The sequence below is a fragment of the Lampris incognitus genome, chromosome 8, assembly GCF_029633865.1.
Source record: "Lampris incognitus isolate fLamInc1 chromosome 8, fLamInc1.hap2, whole genome shotgun sequence".
In the NCBI taxonomy this organism is placed as follows: domain Eukaryota; kingdom Metazoa; phylum Chordata; class Actinopteri; order Lampriformes; family Lampridae; genus Lampris; species Lampris incognitus.
In genome coordinates this window covers 40,913,077-40,930,781 of record NC_079218.1, presented here as the reverse complement: position 1 = coordinate 40,930,781, position 17,705 = coordinate 40,913,077, and the positions used below count along the sequence as shown (strand labels likewise).

Below are 17,705 nucleotides of genomic sequence, written 5' to 3'. Positions count from 1 at the left end.
TTCTTTGTGAATCTTTGATATTGCTGACAGTGAGTCAAAAACGCCTCCAAGGCAGCACGTTCAAATTCTTTGTCACAGCTTTCGATGTTGAAGTCCAACCATTTGTTGCAAGGAGAATGTTGAAACCCGCCACACGATGTGCTCAAAGAGCAAAGGGCTGGATCTGTCTGACCAGATTTGGCCGGCACCAATGAGAACAGCATATGAGTTTCTCAAGCCTGTTAGACCGGACCAGACTAGATACAGTCCTGAGTTGGACAAAGCAAAACAAGTCAGACATTGCCCCTTCCTCGACCGCCGTCAACAAAAAGTGTCGTTGACTCACATTTTGCAGCAATGGACGGTGATTTTATCTGACAACCACTACTAACTTTTGGAGAAAACCTAACCAGAATCAGTGAGCGTTCCCCAAAATGACCCAGGTGGGTAGTTACAAGCAATACACAACAATAACAAACAAGATATTGAAAGAAAACAAGAAAAAAAAAGAAAATCAGCAACCCCTGGAATGTGCAAAGAGGAAGGACCAAATTGATTCCAGAACAAGGAGAAAACGAAAAATCAAATAGACCACTTAATTGGGGTTTTTTTGTGGTTTTTTTACCCAAATAGTTGAAGAGTAACTCTGTTTTTCTACAACCTGGGTCTTATTTTAATAGTTTTTGCTATCTTGCACATCCCTTGCTACAACTACATTTTGCTTGGACTTTCTTCTTCTTCTACAAGACTGCTGGGTTACAGGACTTCCTGCTATGAATGTGTGCGGAAGTTTACCAATGTACTGCACCAAATGCAAAATGTGGTTGAAAATCAAATTACATTTTGCCACTATTCAAAACATATTATGAACAAACAAAGTAAAGGAATATATTAGGATTGTGAATGATGCCCAACATTTTAATGAGTTCTGGATAAAAAAATAAAGAGTGAGCCTTCCCTTAGGTAGCCTTCCCAACTATCCCTCTCCTCCCAAGTTTTACTTCGAAGTAGTTTTAGAACAGAATTTCCCTAAATAGGGCCAGCTCTTAGGAGATTTTGGTAGCATGGAGAGAAGACAGAAATGATTAAAAACAGCATGCTGTGGGTGATTTACCCAAACATTAATCATCCATGTCACCTCTCTGTTAATGTAAAAGGGAACGAGACAAGGGAGGGTGGAAGAGAGGGGAACAGCCTGGAGAAGAAAGAATGATGAGAGCTTTTTCCTCCTTCTTTTGTGTTTTTGATCACATCCCTGAAAGAAGCCAAGAGGGGGCAGACATTACAGGAGATGAAAGAAGTGAATGGAGAAAGTAAAAGTAAAAGGTCAGGCAAAGCAAATTGAGAGGGAGAAAGAGGGCCGAAGAGAGTGAGTGAGAAGGAGGAGAGAGAGAGAGAGAGAGAGAGAGAGAGAGAGAGAGAGAGAGAGAGAGAGAGAGAGAGAGAGAGAGAGAGAGAGAGAGAGAGAGAGAGAGAGAGAGAGAGAGAGAGAGAAGACGGCAAAGGAAGCAGATTTGAGCTTTTGAAAGCAAGATTACTTTGCTTTCTGGTCAAAGTATTTCAAAGTCCCACAATGACATTAAATAACCCCCTGCTGTCAAAAACACCCTATTACCCACTGTTAGCGGCAGAGTGGTGTGCAATTTGTGAGTGTATGTGTGTAGTGTGCTCAAGGTCACAGAGACGGGTCAGACTACCTTGTGTGTGTGTTTGTGTTTATGCGCGTGTGCATGTGTGTGTCACAGTTTGAAGGCTAAAGAATACAGGGCCTCCACTGCTGAGAGAGGCCAAGCTCTAGCCTTTTTCATGAGCAACCTCTGCTCTTACCTCGTTCTTTGTCACAACACTAATATCTGCAAATGACACAAGCAAAGGCCTAATTAGGAATCGTTCAAACATGTGGGTGTACAATATTTTCTCTCTCTCTTGTACACAGAAACACACACACGCACGCACGCACACACGCACGCACACACGCACACACACACACACACACACACACACATACATGCACACACACTTTCTTCCTGCTTTAGAGTGTCTGTCAAGGGTACGGGAAGGTCATAACGGGGCTATATGAGTCATGTGTTCGCCAGCACAGCTACAGCCGTTCTTCGTTCTAAAATTAAATAAATAAAAGGCGCTTCTTTGTTTAACCCCCGACATCACTTGGGACCAGGGGTCACGGTTTAACCTACATTCTCTGCAAATTAATGACTTGTGTTTGTTTGCATGACTGTGTCATGACATGTCACACATAGGGAGGGGAAGCTAGCGAGAATGAATAACGTTCATTCCTTCACATAAAAAAATGCTGCCCTCCCTTCAATATAACCCTGTTTTTAGCACGACCCACAAAGTGCTTGACCTCTGCTCGTGTGACACACATTTGGATTGACTGGCTGACTGACTGACAGGCCAATTGTTTGATTGCACGACGAATTAATGGTAGAATAACCACATAACCAGATCGAGAGATATTTCTCCCCCGACACAAATTGAAAAACTAAACATAAGTGAAATGAACATTCAGAATTATAGGTAACTTTTTTGCAGTTGATTTCCTGCAGACAACTTTTAAAGCCCTGTAAGACACCATAAGAAACCCTATTTGAGAATCATTTTCAAGTGGCAACACACCATTACCTGTCCGAGGTAACAGAGTGTTGCCCCCCAGCAACAAGGCATAGTGAGGTCTTGGATCAAATTTGAAATTTAAGTGTCCCCCAGCATCGAGGTGTTCCTTGGTGGTTAAGTTGTAAAACTCGTGCACCGCCACAAGCACTGCTGCACATCAAAACTGGCCTAGAAAATGTAACTGTGTTGCCCTACCTTTACTACACTAACCATGGAGTAGAGGCCACATTTCCTCAGAAGCCTAGTAGCTGATGCTGCCGTTGGCCAAAGACATTTCATAACCATGACTTCCCCCTCTTCTCCTGGCCATGGCAATATTTCGTCAACATATGGGCTATAGGTCAGTAGCTGTCTAAGTGGGGTCACAGCTCTGCTTTTAGATCTGAAATGATGGTTCGATAAGTTTGCTTGGGTGCAAACCAATCCTTGCAGACAACTTTCCAAACCAGTTGGTTTGGAAATGCTTCCCAAGGGATACATTAGAGTTGGGCAATATATCGACATGATGTTCATTTCATAGTGAGACAGGATATTGCCTGGGTTTTGGTTACCGTAATATCGCTTAAATGTTGTCATTTCCTGGTTTTAAAGGCTGAATTACAGTAAATTGACTAAATTTTCTGAACTTACTAGACTTTTAGTTGCGTGACATAAACAACGAAGGCCTCTACCTGCTTAGTGGTCACATTACTAATCCTTGTAACTATCTTATAAAGGCACCAATAGTTTTCCCCAAATTATCATCATGTTATCGATGGAATTATTGTGAAAAATATTGTGATATTTGATTTTGTCAATATTGCACAGCCCTAGAGACAATCACAATTTTCAACACTACCTATATATGTATATATATATATGTGTGTGTGTGTGTGTGTGTGTGTGTGTGTTGTAGGGAAGACACTCCATTTGCAGCTATAATACTGAGCAGTATTCTACTTGTCTCTGAAATGCTGCCAAAATTGTACAGAAAAACGTCTACTCCGGTGGACAATCTATGAATGTGAAACTACAAACCTTACTTCCTGGTTTGCTTCTAACTTTGGTAGGCTACATCAAAATAGGGCTACACTGTGTAAGAAAATTAGGACAATACAACTATTGTAGCAAATGCCACCAAAGAAAGCATTTTCCTGCACAATTTCAGTGAATTTTCAGAGACACACACAAGATTCACAAGTATTATGGTTGCTAATGCAGTGTTATCCCAACAACATACAGAGATAATGTTGAAAATTGTGATTGTTTTACTTTAACAATCACATTATTCTGATAGAAAAGAATGAGATGTATAATTTATAAGAATGCATGTGAACACATGCAAGCACACTTATTTCCGACCTACAGTATTGATCTTTAATGGCCTACACTGTAGGGGATTTTGGGACAGGGGGACTTTTCAGATGAATTATCTTTCGTTCTAGGTTCAGTGATGACAGTCTCTGAGGCTTTAGCTGTCAATTGCTTTCACGCTTCCATTGGAAACAGGGGTTTTGATGGAGGCTGATGCTTGAACACAACAGACGTTTGACAGTCGGAACCCCTGAAAATCCTAAGGGGTGTTTTCATAACCATTTCCTAATACTGTTTTTGAGACAATATCCTGTGCCGAATTTTGCCCTGGTCCAAACACATCCAGTCCATTTCAGCCCAAGATGCCTTACATTAGCAGGGGCCTGAAATTCATTTTTTATTGGTGAGGCAGCAGGGGAGAAATTAAGGTAGGGAAAGAAGAAAGAAAAGCGGGGAGGCAAGATGGATGCAGCGGAGATAAGGCCAAGGCAGAAATGGAGATACGAGGGAAGGAAAGGGAGAAGGGAACAAAATAACGGAAAAGCACAGGCAAGGGAGGAATAGAGGAGAAAATAGGTAATAAGAAATAAACCAAGAATTGAACAAGGAATGAAAGAAGGGAGGAAGGAAGGAAGGAAGGAAGAAATGAAGGAAGAAAAGCTTGCAGACGGCTTTCCTGAGATTTTAAGAGTGTGAGTCTTGAAGGCTGAGGATGAGCTGACCACCATGTGGCACTTAACACCAGTGTGTCTGGCCTGCAGCCCCTCCCGAACACTAAAGCTCTACCGCAGCGGTTCTAATACAGCAGTGGCCTGTATAAGAGGCAAAAGCCATGTTTTTGGCACTTTTTCCCTCTCTTTCTGTGCCTGCAGTCATGGCACTGTAAGGTGCTTTGGATAAACTGTCCATCAAATGGACATGCTCTCACTTTTTGGAATGCATCTACAACGTAGCTCGAGCATTCATCGACGCAGACGGGCTACGAGTTAAAACAAGTTAACAAGGTAACAGACAAAACAAGACATCCAACTCCATGGGCAGGGTGGGGTCTGGTCAACACATGAACAGTTAGCCATTTTTGCTCATTTGACATTCAATTTAGTCATGATTTTTTATCATCACACCCACATCCATTGACTAACAACCCGGTTTCGCAGGTTGACTTTTTAACAGTTGAAATTGTGAAATGTACATTTAAGATCTGTATACTGTGCTGCGTAGATACAAGAGAAGCAACGTCATTAGACAGCGCCTTGTATTCTAGTGTTAGTTGGGAGTAGTGTTAGTTGGGAGGTGCACATGCTCAGGATGTACTGCATATTGTTGACCTCCAACGTCCTTTTGCCTCTCAACTCAAGAATAACGTTTAAGCTACATGTGGCTTCTGTTTTGTTCATGTATGATAAAATAGTAGCCGTACAACCGGGCTCAGTAAGGTTGATGTGTAGTAATAAACGATGAGCTTCGTGGAATTCCAGTACTTGTGTGGATCTGAGTTTTTCCCCCCCATCTTTCTCCTTCGCACTCTTTCAGCTACCTCAACTAAGAAACCCAGACTGTTGCAACTTCCAGGCTGGATGTGTGACCGTGCATTTGCAAGTGTCTGTGGGGATTGTATGTGTTACACACACATTATACTTCTTGAACACAAAATAAATAAATAAATCAAGGGGGGGGGGTGTCTCTTGGCTCTTTGTTTGAATATTTGTGATGAGGGAAACATATCTCAAGTTTAGCAAACGAGTACCCTGGGAAATGAGGTCAATGGTAAACATACTGTTCAACTGTAAATAGGAAGAACAATGAATATTCTTTAACAAAAGCCCCTAATCTAGGGGGCTCGTGAGGATGGAAACTATGTGAAGCAGTTGAACATGGATAATAGTGGAAACCCAGTGTCTAATTAGGTCCATTTACCCCACACTTGTAGGAGATATTTCCCCTGCCAAACTTTAGTTTGCATGGAAACAAGCGTAGCACATTGACAACCAATGTAACTATACAGTCAGCCTATAATCAGTAAAAACATCGATAAGCACCATTCTGATGATTAGGTTTTTAATGATAACAGAATCAAGGCTCTACTGTCCAGGACTAGGACATATTTAGCCAGAGCTAACCCATGACGACTGTAATGTAATGCAAGCAGAAATATTGTGGTCTAATGAATATCGAGGGCTCTAACACAGCCTTGTCAAGGTTGAAAATGACCTTGAGAAAACAAAGAATTACACCTCTGCAATATCAGCAGAGCTACAGTCCAACTATGGCAGTCAACTGAACTGGAAAACACAGCTTACGCTATTGGAACTCAAGCAAGCATCAGCCTTGAGCCAAACATATCGGCACAGAAGCAGAGCCTTGAGTCAAATGACACGTGACATGCCGTCTGCCGTCACATACAGGAAGTGCCAGCTGACATGCGTCAAATATGAAAAGCGCTGTTTTTAGCACCGCTCTCCAACTGGAAAATCGAATAGCACTGAGCAGTTGCAGCATATCAAATAGACGCATCAATACAAGGCTAGAGTTCACTGGTGTGGGGATTGTATAGTGAAATAAATAGGTGCATCTTTCTTGAGGCATGTCGACCAGTACCAGTTTATTATTGCCTTAAAGAGGCAGAAAGCTTATTTCTTATATTATTTGAGCTGAAAACCCATTGGTATGACCCTAGAATGGTAGAATCGATTGTCCTCGTGACAGATCTAACAAAAAACAACAAGACACATCACACGGCAGCTTTGAGGAAGGAAAACCTATGATTTTTCTTGCTTCAAGGGGGAGTTGCACTTTACAATAAACCCCATCCAAATGGCCTTTTTAATATGGGGGCATCAGGAACTCGGAGACCCATGTAATGTAGGTGAACCAGCGTGTTATGAGTCAAGTAGAAAAAAAAGAAGCAAAGAAAGCCACTTTATTTTGTTATTGTATTCTAACAACAAGTTGTATTCTTACAACGAATGTGTTCTCTGCATTTAACCCAGCCTATTGTATAAGAGCAGTGGGCAGCTGCAGCACCCAGGGACCAACTCCAGCTCTTCTTTCCATTGCCTTGGTCAGGGGCAAAGGTATTAACCCTAATATGCATGTCTTTTTGATGGTGGTAGGAAACCGGAGCACTCGGAGGAAACCCTAGCAGACATGGAGAGAACATGCAAACTGCACAGAAAGGACCTGGGACGGTCTGGGGTTCATTAGTAAGGGGACACGCCAACATTAGCCAACTAAACTCTCTAAGTAAACTTGTGAGAAGTCTAACCCACACTACCATCACTGTCCTCTTTGTCCACACCCCTTCTTGTCACCTTTTTCAAAATGTGAATGGGCGGGGACAGGCTAAAATGAGTGTTTATTCTCGTTGGCATTGGCCTTTCGTCAAATATAAATGGCTATGGTCTATTTTTATCTAAAACGATAGGCTTATTTCATGTCGATATCCTGTCACCTTACCTCACAAATAAAATACCATTCTCAACCTATCCTCCCTCACTCTGTGCCCTTGGGGTATCTAGAGGGCACAGGAACAATGCTCCTCTGATTCAACTCCAGCACAAGCAATGGCACCTGAAAACTGGCACACAAAGAGTGGCTTTCACATGGCCATGGTATAAAATACAAAAGAAACGAATCTTGACTAAAATTCATCCCAAACATAATTTGGAAAGCAAAGCCCCTACCAGCTTTTTTTCCATGTAAAAGGAGGTAGATTATTTGATTGACATTTTGTTATGTAAATCTTTGTATAATTCCACAATATAATTAATGTGATAGCACATTTATCTTATGTGACTCTACCATTAACTAAGTACCACCCCAGAGCTTTATGAGCACCTTGAGCATTTAGCCTGTTAGCTTTTGACAAAAACCTTCATGGTCATTAGTCTTGCAAGGCCTTTTTACAACCAGTACCATAACTTGTTAAGACATGTCGAGGCTATGACACATGCATGGCCTAAAATTGCCTTGATAAGTTACAAAAAGCGTCACAATGACCCAACATAACATTTGGCTTCAAATTTACAGTGTCAATAACTGCCAGCCAACAAGTGTTAACGACCGTAAAGTTAGCATAAAGAAACAAAGCAGAGGTAAATCAATAATAGATAAAATAAAATCCTACTGTGAACATTCATAAGAAAAAATGGAAATTCTAACTTGCTCAGCTCAGCATGACACTTATTTACTAGAGATGTGGAAATTTCTCAATTCTAAGATGCACTGAAAATCGGATGCAGACGCTTCTGCATCGATGCAGTGACAGATCATAATCGTAATCACTGACTGTTGATTTTCCCAATCAGATGCTGTCGTGGTTCCGACCATAAACAATGCTGACTAATAATCCGACAGCGTTATACCCATGACCCACAGGGCAGCATCCAGGAAACCAAAGTCTTTGTATTCCGGGGGGAGTATGGTTGCAAAGCTGAAACTTAAGGAATTGATGGAAGCAATAACCTAGGAGTGGAGCCTGCGGCTTAATTTGACTCAACACGGGAAATCTCACCCGGCCTGGACATGGAAAAGATTGACAGATTGATAGCTCTTTCTCGATTCTGTAGATGTTGGTGCATGGCTGTTCTTAGTTGGTGGAGTAATTTGTCTGCTTAATTCCCACTAACGAATGAGACTCCAGCAAGCTAATTAGTTACGCGGCCCCGTGTGGTTGGCGTCCAACTTCTTAGAGGGACAAGTGGCATTCAGCCATGCAAGACTGAGCAATAACAGGTCTGTGATGCCCTTAAAATGTCCGGGGCTCGGGTTGGGTATCGTTAAGATTTCAATGGTACTACTACTCTTACTGATACTGCTTATCAATCTGGCATTTTAACAGGACTCATCGGTTCTTTTTGTTATTTTTTTTAAGAGAAAAATCAAAACAAATCATGAACAGAATTAACATCGCTTTATTTTCTCATGTCTGGACAGAGTGTTATTTTTAATCATTAACCCACATTTTTATAATTTAGTTAACTGCTTGTTGACTCTAGGCTGCTAGCATACATAACATACCTGAGGTGGATGGGAAAACGAGAGATGAACTACGAGCTAGACAGTCAAAAACTGCATTTCTCCACCTGTATTTGATGCACTTTCGCTAGATGTTTGGAAAGATTGCTTGTGTTTCCGCCCTTACATGCAAAAGACTTGTTGCACTTGCAGCAACGAGCATTGTCAGCATCGACTCTAGTGAAGTATAACCTGACTTTTGACCATTTATTTCTCCGTTTTCTGTGTGTGTGTGTGTGTGTGTGTGTGTGTGTGTGTGTGTGTGTGCGCGTGCATCTGAGAGAGAGGCAGAGAGCTGGCCTCGCCCATCGGCTCACACATACGACAGGCTCATAGAGAGAGCGAGGTCTCTTTTCTGGATTGGGAATAGCGAAAATGCACAAATGTCTTAATCTTATTGCAAATTAGAAATGGAGTAGGTGAGATAAAAGGTGCAAGATGAAATTTATCTAGTCTAAATAAATAGGACATTTATTTTCCTAATTTCTCCAATACCAATAGCAGAGCCGTTAATGTCAGTTTATCATTACTGCGGTCTTTAATAATTTAATACCGGTGCACATTTAATACCGGGTTTCGGTACCCATCCCTATCCAAGGCCGCACACGTGCCACACGGATCAGCCTGTCTTCCTCCGCCAATTCCCAATCCCCATCAAGAACGGGGTTCAGCGGGTTACCTGGGCCTCTCGGCAGAGTTTGTGATGTTTGCCATTCAAGACATGCCCTGTGTTAGAGCTGCTATGTGTGTGTGTGTGTGTGTGTGTGTGTGTGTGTGTGTGTGTGTGTGTGTGTGTGTGTGTGTGTGTGTGTGTGTATGTGTGTATATTTTTTCTTCTTCCGCTCCTCATTAGTTGAGCACTTATAACAACACCTTTGACGGTTTCGAGGGAAAAAAACCCTAATATATATATATAAAAAATACTAAATTAAAGTAAAAAATGTTGCCTTTCTTTTGCCACAAGGATAGGTATGGGCCTTTATCTGTGGTCTCTTAAGCCAATTAGTAATGTTGTTAGGCCACTGTTGCAGCCGAAACAACACGATGCAATCAGTCAGGCAGTTTATAGCTATCTGGTCTATCTGGGATGACATTGGGGACTGGAATTAACCTGGCACCAATGACTGAACTAAAATTATTCTGACAAAGCATACAGTCATCAGTATAGATGACCTAAAGAAAGATTTTAAAGGGGAGAGGATAAAGAACATACAGCCTTTGATTAGGGCATTATCAGAGGCAACATCAAGCTGAGCCTTTACCAACCCCTAACACATCACAAATAGGCTGAGACCAGCCCTCATGTCTACATCCCCCGCCTCCAAACAACGATTGACGCAATCAATCCTGGACTTGATCAATAAAACAAATTCATCTCCATGCCCTCTTTGCCTCTCCCCATCAATTCCATTAACCATTGCCTACGTGTGAGGATAGTTTTGACCAGGCCATCTTCATTGTATGTGGACCTGACAATCAAATTCAAAATATAACCGGGTAGGCATTTTAAAGATGGGTTGCTAGGCTATGGAGGCCATGTCCTGGTTCATTAATATTAATACTGGAAATTATTAAGATCAATTTCACAAAATACAACAGACTGATAGCTTGTGATCTGCTGGGAGTAAAGACAATATGTACCGAGCGCCCTCCATCTGTCTAGTTCTCTACATTTTTCCATTTCTGCACGGAAGAGAATATATCAGATGACAATGTCTTATCTCATTGCTCATGCATCACTCTATCTCCATTTTTCTCGATACCTCAATCTATCATTCCCTATTATCCTCACCCCCTTTCCCATTCTTCTCTTCTTTCTCCAGTACTCTCTCTCTCTCTCTCTCTCTCTCTCTCTCTCCCTCTCTCTCTCACAGACACCTTAACTGCTTCATACCTCTTCCCTATTTTCATTTTCCACTCTCCATCCCCTTCACTCTCTTCCCCAATGCCCCCCACCCCCATCTCCTACCACGTCTACGTGGCACACACCACTGCAGTGACAGAAGCTACATTAGTCATCATCAGGGACCCACAGTCATGAAGATATAGATTCCAGCGACAGAGATCTTGGCCAATACTTTGAAAAATACATCATGTAAATCCATGCCCATCCACAGGCCTAAAAATAGCATCTACACCACATAGAATCAGCAGCCAATATCAAGTCTTGTATGACACTTCTATGTTTTCACATTCAGGCAACAAGTGGACACTGCTGAAAAAAACACACATAAAGAGATCAAATCCAAACATACACATGGACACACATGCACTCAGATATACAACCATATGTACAACCCAACCATGTGGAGCAACCCTAAAAAAGGTTATCAAATGAAATCAATGCAAATGAATTTAACCATGGAATTCAATGGATGGATTATCTTCAGTATTACAAAGGGATACAATCTGTCAAAACCAAACTGACCTGGAAGGGGAATATGTTATCATTGCGGCCCACACCATCATCCATCCAGGATTTGGCATTGAAACCTGCAGGGCTGTTTCTTGGGTACTTCTGGGAAGCCACGTGGTTGTTTGGAAAGGTCTTCTTCAGTGGAGAGATGGAATTGATGGGTGTCATTCCACCATTCAGCCCTCGGCGGTACTCTCTGCCTTGGGACCCCCCCCAGCCACCGCCGCCACTGCCATAGCCTCCCCCAGGACTCCAGGAGGTAGAGGAGCCAGGGGAAGGAGAGGGGCTCTGGTAGCTTGCCGGACCCCAGGGGGACGGGGGCTTGTTTAGGCTGTTGGACAGATGTGGCAACTGTCCGAAGGCCGCGTTCCTGTGCGGGAAGGGAGGCGGTGGGTGAGGGGAGGCCGGTGATCGCCGGTGCTGCTGGTGCTGGTTGTGGGGGTGTTGGAAATGGGGGTGTGGCGGGGGAGGGGGGTGGTGCTGAGACAAAGCAGCTGCTGCGGGTCCGATTTGTGGGGAAAAGTTCCCGCCGAACCCAGGGCTCACATGGTGGGAGAAGTTCTGGAACAGCAGTGGCCCATTGTTGGCAGAAGCTGGGTTGAAGAAGCTGACATCCTCATTGATAATGGTGGAGGGTGCCGGTGGAATGGCGGCCGACCAGTTGTTAAAGCCAGTGAGGGATGACGAGGTCGTACTAGACTGAACTGGACCAGTTCCTCCCAGACCAGAGGTCTCCTGGTAATCGAAGTTTGTCAGAACCGGTGACTCGAGGCGCAGCTGCTTCTCTTTCCCGTTACTCCCTTCGGATGTGCCATTATCCGTCTTGCCTTCCTCTGACCGGGCCTTCTCTAGTTCTGAAATGATCCCTCCACCACTTCCAGTCTCTTGGTGACTCCCAGGGGACAACTGCTGCTGCTGCTGCTTTTCTTGCGTTTCTTGCATTTCCTGTTGCTGCTGTGCTTTGGGCTTCTCTGAGCCTCCCAAAATTTCGTCTTGCATGCTGTTGTGGGTGGCAGAGGCAGGAAAGAGCCAGGGAGAGCCTCCCGTGGTGCCATTCCCTGCGGCTGTAGTGCTGTTTATGAAAGCAGCAGGGCTCTGCGACACATTCTGATGGTGGTGTGGGGGCTGCAGATGCGGGTGGATTCGGACAGGGAATGCAGACTTGTTGCCAGTGTTGTTTTGAACTAGGACTCCAAACCCGTAATCCCCCATTTGTTTTCTCCCCCCACACAAATGCTATCCCGTGATCGTTAGGTCCTATTGAGAAAGGGGAACAGACAGGATTTCATGCAATGAGTTGGCAGTATGTCCCTCTGATACCATTTCAGATAACATAACTGACATCTTGTTTGTGCCATAAAATATCTTTTTTTGTTTGGAGGCGCATCAAATTCCGTGTTGCTCCCACAATGAATCACAAGACATGACGTTACACAATGTCATGCGCTACTCGCGATAAACACGAAAGAATTATTACAAAGGTGAGCTTCGAAAGTCAACAAGCTACATCGATTTAAACGCTGTGGCGTCGCAAACTTGGAAATCTGCATTATACATGAGCTGTTGGTTTCCACTAACCTGACGAGTTAGCATTACTGTGTGGATTAGACTGTCCCGCAGTGGAGACAGCCTTCCAGCACAAACGAGCTGACGGACAATTTCTCTACTGCAGTACTATCTCGGCGAATGTAAATCATACAACGGTTCAGTGAAACTAGGGGGGGGATACGATGCAAGAGCGCAACGACAACACAAAATCCGGAGAAAAATCCTCGACCTTGTTTGACAGCTGTCACAAGACTATTTGGAAATTCGACCATTAAAAAACATCTCATGCAAGACACTATCTTCTTACTTTATTAAGCATAGTACACATTATTTCAAACATCCTCGTTCAATGTAACAGTCTATTTATACGAGATCTGGGTCGAGGGTCGACCAGTTGGATTAAACCTGTTAGCTGGGCAGCTAACATTAGCTAACGTTAGCTACCTAGCTCGTAACGTTAGCACAGAGGCTAGCAAGACAGATTAGGTGGCGAAAAAATCCTCTATTCACCTTCTGTTACCACTTTCGATCCCGGCAATGGCTCGGTAGATTACCTCCCTTCGGGTTGAGGGTAGATACGATGTCCTTGACAAAACTGTCTGGCAGGGAAAGCTGATGAGGGGCGATTTGATAGCTGACTCGTACAGTACAGTCGGTCAGCTTTTTTTCTCTCTTTTCCTGACGTGTCCTGCTTGCTCAATGACACAGCTCTCTCTCTTCTCCACTGCCTTTAATCTTTGCTGTATATTACAAAGATCTGCGACGTGGCAATATATGAAATCTCTTCGGCCACGGTTTTTTAATAAGTCTTATTCAGTCGGTTTCATTTTTTTCAAGATTTCGATATTTTTTTTAGCTACCTCTAAGCCTATTGAGCTAGCCGAACACTGTGCCTCTTGGCTGCCCCTCGCTCCTGGAACCGTCCGCGGCCGAATGACAGCGAGAGATCGGCAGCGAAACACTTCCGGTTGGAGGACCGCCCTATGTCATGACACCGCCCCTCCTCAGCCACACCTCGGGTAATGCAAGTATATGATTGGTCAAACTGCACTAACCCCGCCTGGCTATTCCATATATAGCGTTAAAGGGCGCCGTACCACCCTATGAGGTCAGAAATGATCGAAAGAAGAAAAAAAATGATTCCGCCTACTAAGGTCCAGTCTCACGATCCAGCTGGTATTAGGTCGTGAGAAAATCGAGATGCCCAGCCCTCTGTAGCATCGTGGGCAAAGCCCAGGAAAGCATCGCTGTTGAACGCCTGTGATTATGGTCTACTGCTGTAATATAAGACTATAAAACACGAACCTCCAGTCCTGGTATTCATATTGCTTTTCAAGACCACAGCATGATGAATACACATTGCTGCTGTTAAAACAGATTATATCTATTGCATTATACCCATCCAAAATATCAAGCAACACAAGCAGCAGAGAAATTAAACCCTTTTCCATGACTCAGGATTAGCAGATATAGCCCAACTAGCCAAGGCAGTATACAGGCATAGGAACAGTGCCTGTGTCAGTTGTGCTAAATTCCGCTTCTCAACCATCGAAACATCTCTCTCGCACCAAGAAGCCACCCACTCTCTTCCTCTCTCTCCCCACTCCCCCCCCCCCCTCTCTCTCTCTCTCTTTCTCTTCTCTGCTGCGTCGTCATTAGCACCCTTTGGTCATTGCAGAGCTCACAATCTGTCAGCCTCACAACCCCACGACTTCCTGTGTTACATGATGCCACAAATGGCTATCTAATAAATCTGTCAGTGCAAGTCCAGCTGGAAGTGTGGAGACTTAGGAGATCAGTGGGGTTTTGCATTATGATTGAATGTGTACTAATAAAAGAGGACGCAATGGGAGGTGGGTGCTGGATGACTTGTAATGGCTTGTAATGACTAAGTATAGGCATAACGTCATTGGATTAAAAATACCATCAAGCAACAGGGTTAAAAATGTCAAACTCTACATCTAAGAATCACAGTTGACACTGGCTGTGGCTGATATATACACGTTATCAATACTACAGTATCTAAATACATTTTGATTGTGTAATAAGCTGCCAGAGTTATGGCTTTTGGAGAAAAGTAACCTGAACACTGGCATAATAAGACTACTTTAATGAAACGGAGTATCTGAGTCAATTACATTACCTATCATCAATTTAATGGTAACATTTAAAATTCATTTTTAAGTAATTATTTGTATTATGCAAAACATTTTCCAACCCATGGTCACTGAGTAGATCAGTTTCAAAGTTTAAGAAGTGTTTTCCTCAGTGTTACAATTTAGCAAGCAAGCCTTTACCACAACTCTGAAAATAGCAGGGACTTCACAGAATTCAGACGTGTGTGCGTGTGTGTGTGTGTGTGTGTGTGTGTGTGTGTGTGTGTGTGTGTGTGTGTGTGTGTGTGTGTGTGCGAGCACATGCATCTGTGCATGCAGCATTAGCATCGCTGATTGTTACCGTCACTGCTATACTTGTTGACCACAGAGGTAATCCCAATGTGTTTTGTTGGAGACAATTAGATCTAACAGCAAAGCAAAGTGACACCAGTACAGAGCTTCACTGGTTCAAAATTAACCAAGGAATGTGACACTCGGTCAATGTATTTGTCATGCCTCGTTAAAAGCAGCATGGTGAATGTCAGGTTCTATGACAGAAATTATCAAATTCTGTGACTTTAATGTACAGAGTATTCCTCAAAACTGTGTTTTTTTGGGAATAACCTTTCCTATGTTACCTTTGTATTATGATTATATAACACTTTAAATTATCTCCTAAAAATGTACTTTACACTCTATCTTTTTAAAGCTAACTCAACAACACCTCCAGGTATAGTCCATCCATCCATTATCCAAGCTGCTTATCCCAACCGGGGTCACGGGTTGCTGGAGCCTATCCCAGCAGTCACTGGGCGGCAGGCGGGGAGACACCCTGGACAGGCCGCCAGGCCATCACAGAGTCCACCCACACACACACACACACACACACACACACACACACACACACACACACACACACACACACACACAGGGACAATTTAGTACGGCCGATTCACCTGACCTACATGTCTTTGGACTGTGGGAGGAAACCGGAGCCCCCAGAGGAAACCCACGCAGACACGGGGAGAACATGCACACTCCACACAGAGGACGACCCGGGACGACCCACCAAGGTTGGACTACCCCGGGGCTCGAACCCGGGACCTTCTTGCTGTGAGGAGGCCGCATTAACCACCGCGCCACCGTGCCGCCCCTAAAGGATAGAGTAATACTTAAAAATATTGCGAGTCTGTATAATTGTTAAGCCCAGCTGCTCCCTCGTTTTATGTTTCTTTTGAATTGTGATGAAAATGATATCACAGGCTAAAACACACACGCAGGGCGTGGAGCCGTGGGGAGACCCACTGGAGTTTGATGGATCACATAGCAAATGAGTTACACAAAAAGTATATTATTTCCATATGGTACATTAACCCCATTAGAGCAGGGTGGATGATGAGGCAGAGTACTAAGGAAGTGGATTTCTATAGGACAAAATAACCGGTCCTACCGGCTTCACTCGAGAGACAACACCCTTTTCCCAGCAATCTGTCCATCTCTCTTTTCCCCTCTATATGCACATGTGCCTTAAACAAACACACGTACACACCCTTGAACATAGACACACGTGCATACGCATACACATAACCACACTCAATCACACACGCATACACATTTCCCATCTCCCTAGGAGCCCAAACACAAAACCGCAAAGCATGATGGGAGGTGGGATGCATATTTATGATTGGTAAATAGAACAGATGTGGATGCACACTGTACAGCCATTGTGTTCCCAGCTACCGAGGCGTCTTTGGTTTGCTGTATTGGTGCTTTTCCAAAGCAAGGCCAAACGGCCCTGAGCAGGGAGGGGAACCATTCCACTGGCATTCCCATCAGAGGACGGCTTGGCGTGGAATGGCTGTAAACCGTGCCGATCTCTGGATTTCCAATACCATTTGAAACCGTCACATCTGATAAGGTAAAAGGTGATTTTCTAGAGAAAGACACACCGCTCTGTTTCCTCCCCCCCTCCCCTTTTTTCCTCCCCAGTTGTACCCGTCCAATTACCAGAGTAGGAAAAACCAGGTCCAGAAAGTAAATGTCCAAACCGTGTATTTGCTCCAACCATGTTACTAAGGCAGCTGATTTCATTAGCTAGTTTTCCCTGCCTAGTTAAGGAGTGGTGTTGACTAGAATCTGCTGGTGTAGCGCATGAGTGGAGCAAATACATGGTTTGGACTTCTACTTTCTGGACCTGGTTTTTACACCTCTGCCAATTACCCCACTCTTCCGAGCCGTCCCGGTCGCTGCTCCCCCCCCCCCCTCTGCCGATCCGGGGAGGGCTGCAGACTACCACATGCCTCCTCCGATACGTGTGGAGTCGCCAGCCGCCTCCTTTCACCTGACAGTGAGGAGTTTCACCAGGGGGACGTAGCGCGTAGGAGCGTGAGTGGCAAGTGGCTATTCTCCCCCCAGTTCCCCCTCCCCCCGAACAGGCGCCCCGACCGACCAGGGGAGGCGCTAGTGCAGCGACCGGGCCACATACCCACATCCGCAGACACGGCCAAATGTGTATAGGGACGCCCGACCAAGCCGGAGGTAACGCAGGGCTTCGAATCGGCAATCCCCGCGTTGATAGGCAACGGGATAGACCGCTACGCTACCCAGACACCCCCCCCTCGCTCTGTGTCCCTTTGAACAGCAGAAAGACACAGAGCGGCGTGTCTTTCTCTGGAAGATCTTCTCTGATAATGATGATGCTGATATCCTGCAGCATCCAC

The 17,705-nt window shown here is 44.2% G+C and overlaps 1 protein-coding gene across 1 annotated transcript in view; it reads right to left on the bottom strand.

The window, feature by feature from the left end:
- Positions 1 to 13,804, bottom strand: part of LOC130116584 (cytoplasmic polyadenylation element-binding protein 4-like) — a 55,628-nt gene extending 41,824 nt beyond the window's left edge. The window contains exons 1-2 of the mRNA XM_056284532.1: positions 13,400 to 13,804; positions 11,354 to 12,598 (exon numbers count right to left, since the gene is read on the bottom strand). Of these exons, the coding sequence (XP_056140507.1) occupies positions 11,354 to 12,553 (1,200 nt within the window). The 5' untranslated portion in view covers positions 12,554 to 12,598; positions 13,400 to 13,804. The remainder of the gene's footprint in view (positions 1 to 11,353; positions 12,599 to 13,399) is intronic.
- Between the last annotated feature and the right edge of the window lie 3,901 nt (positions 13,805 to 17,705).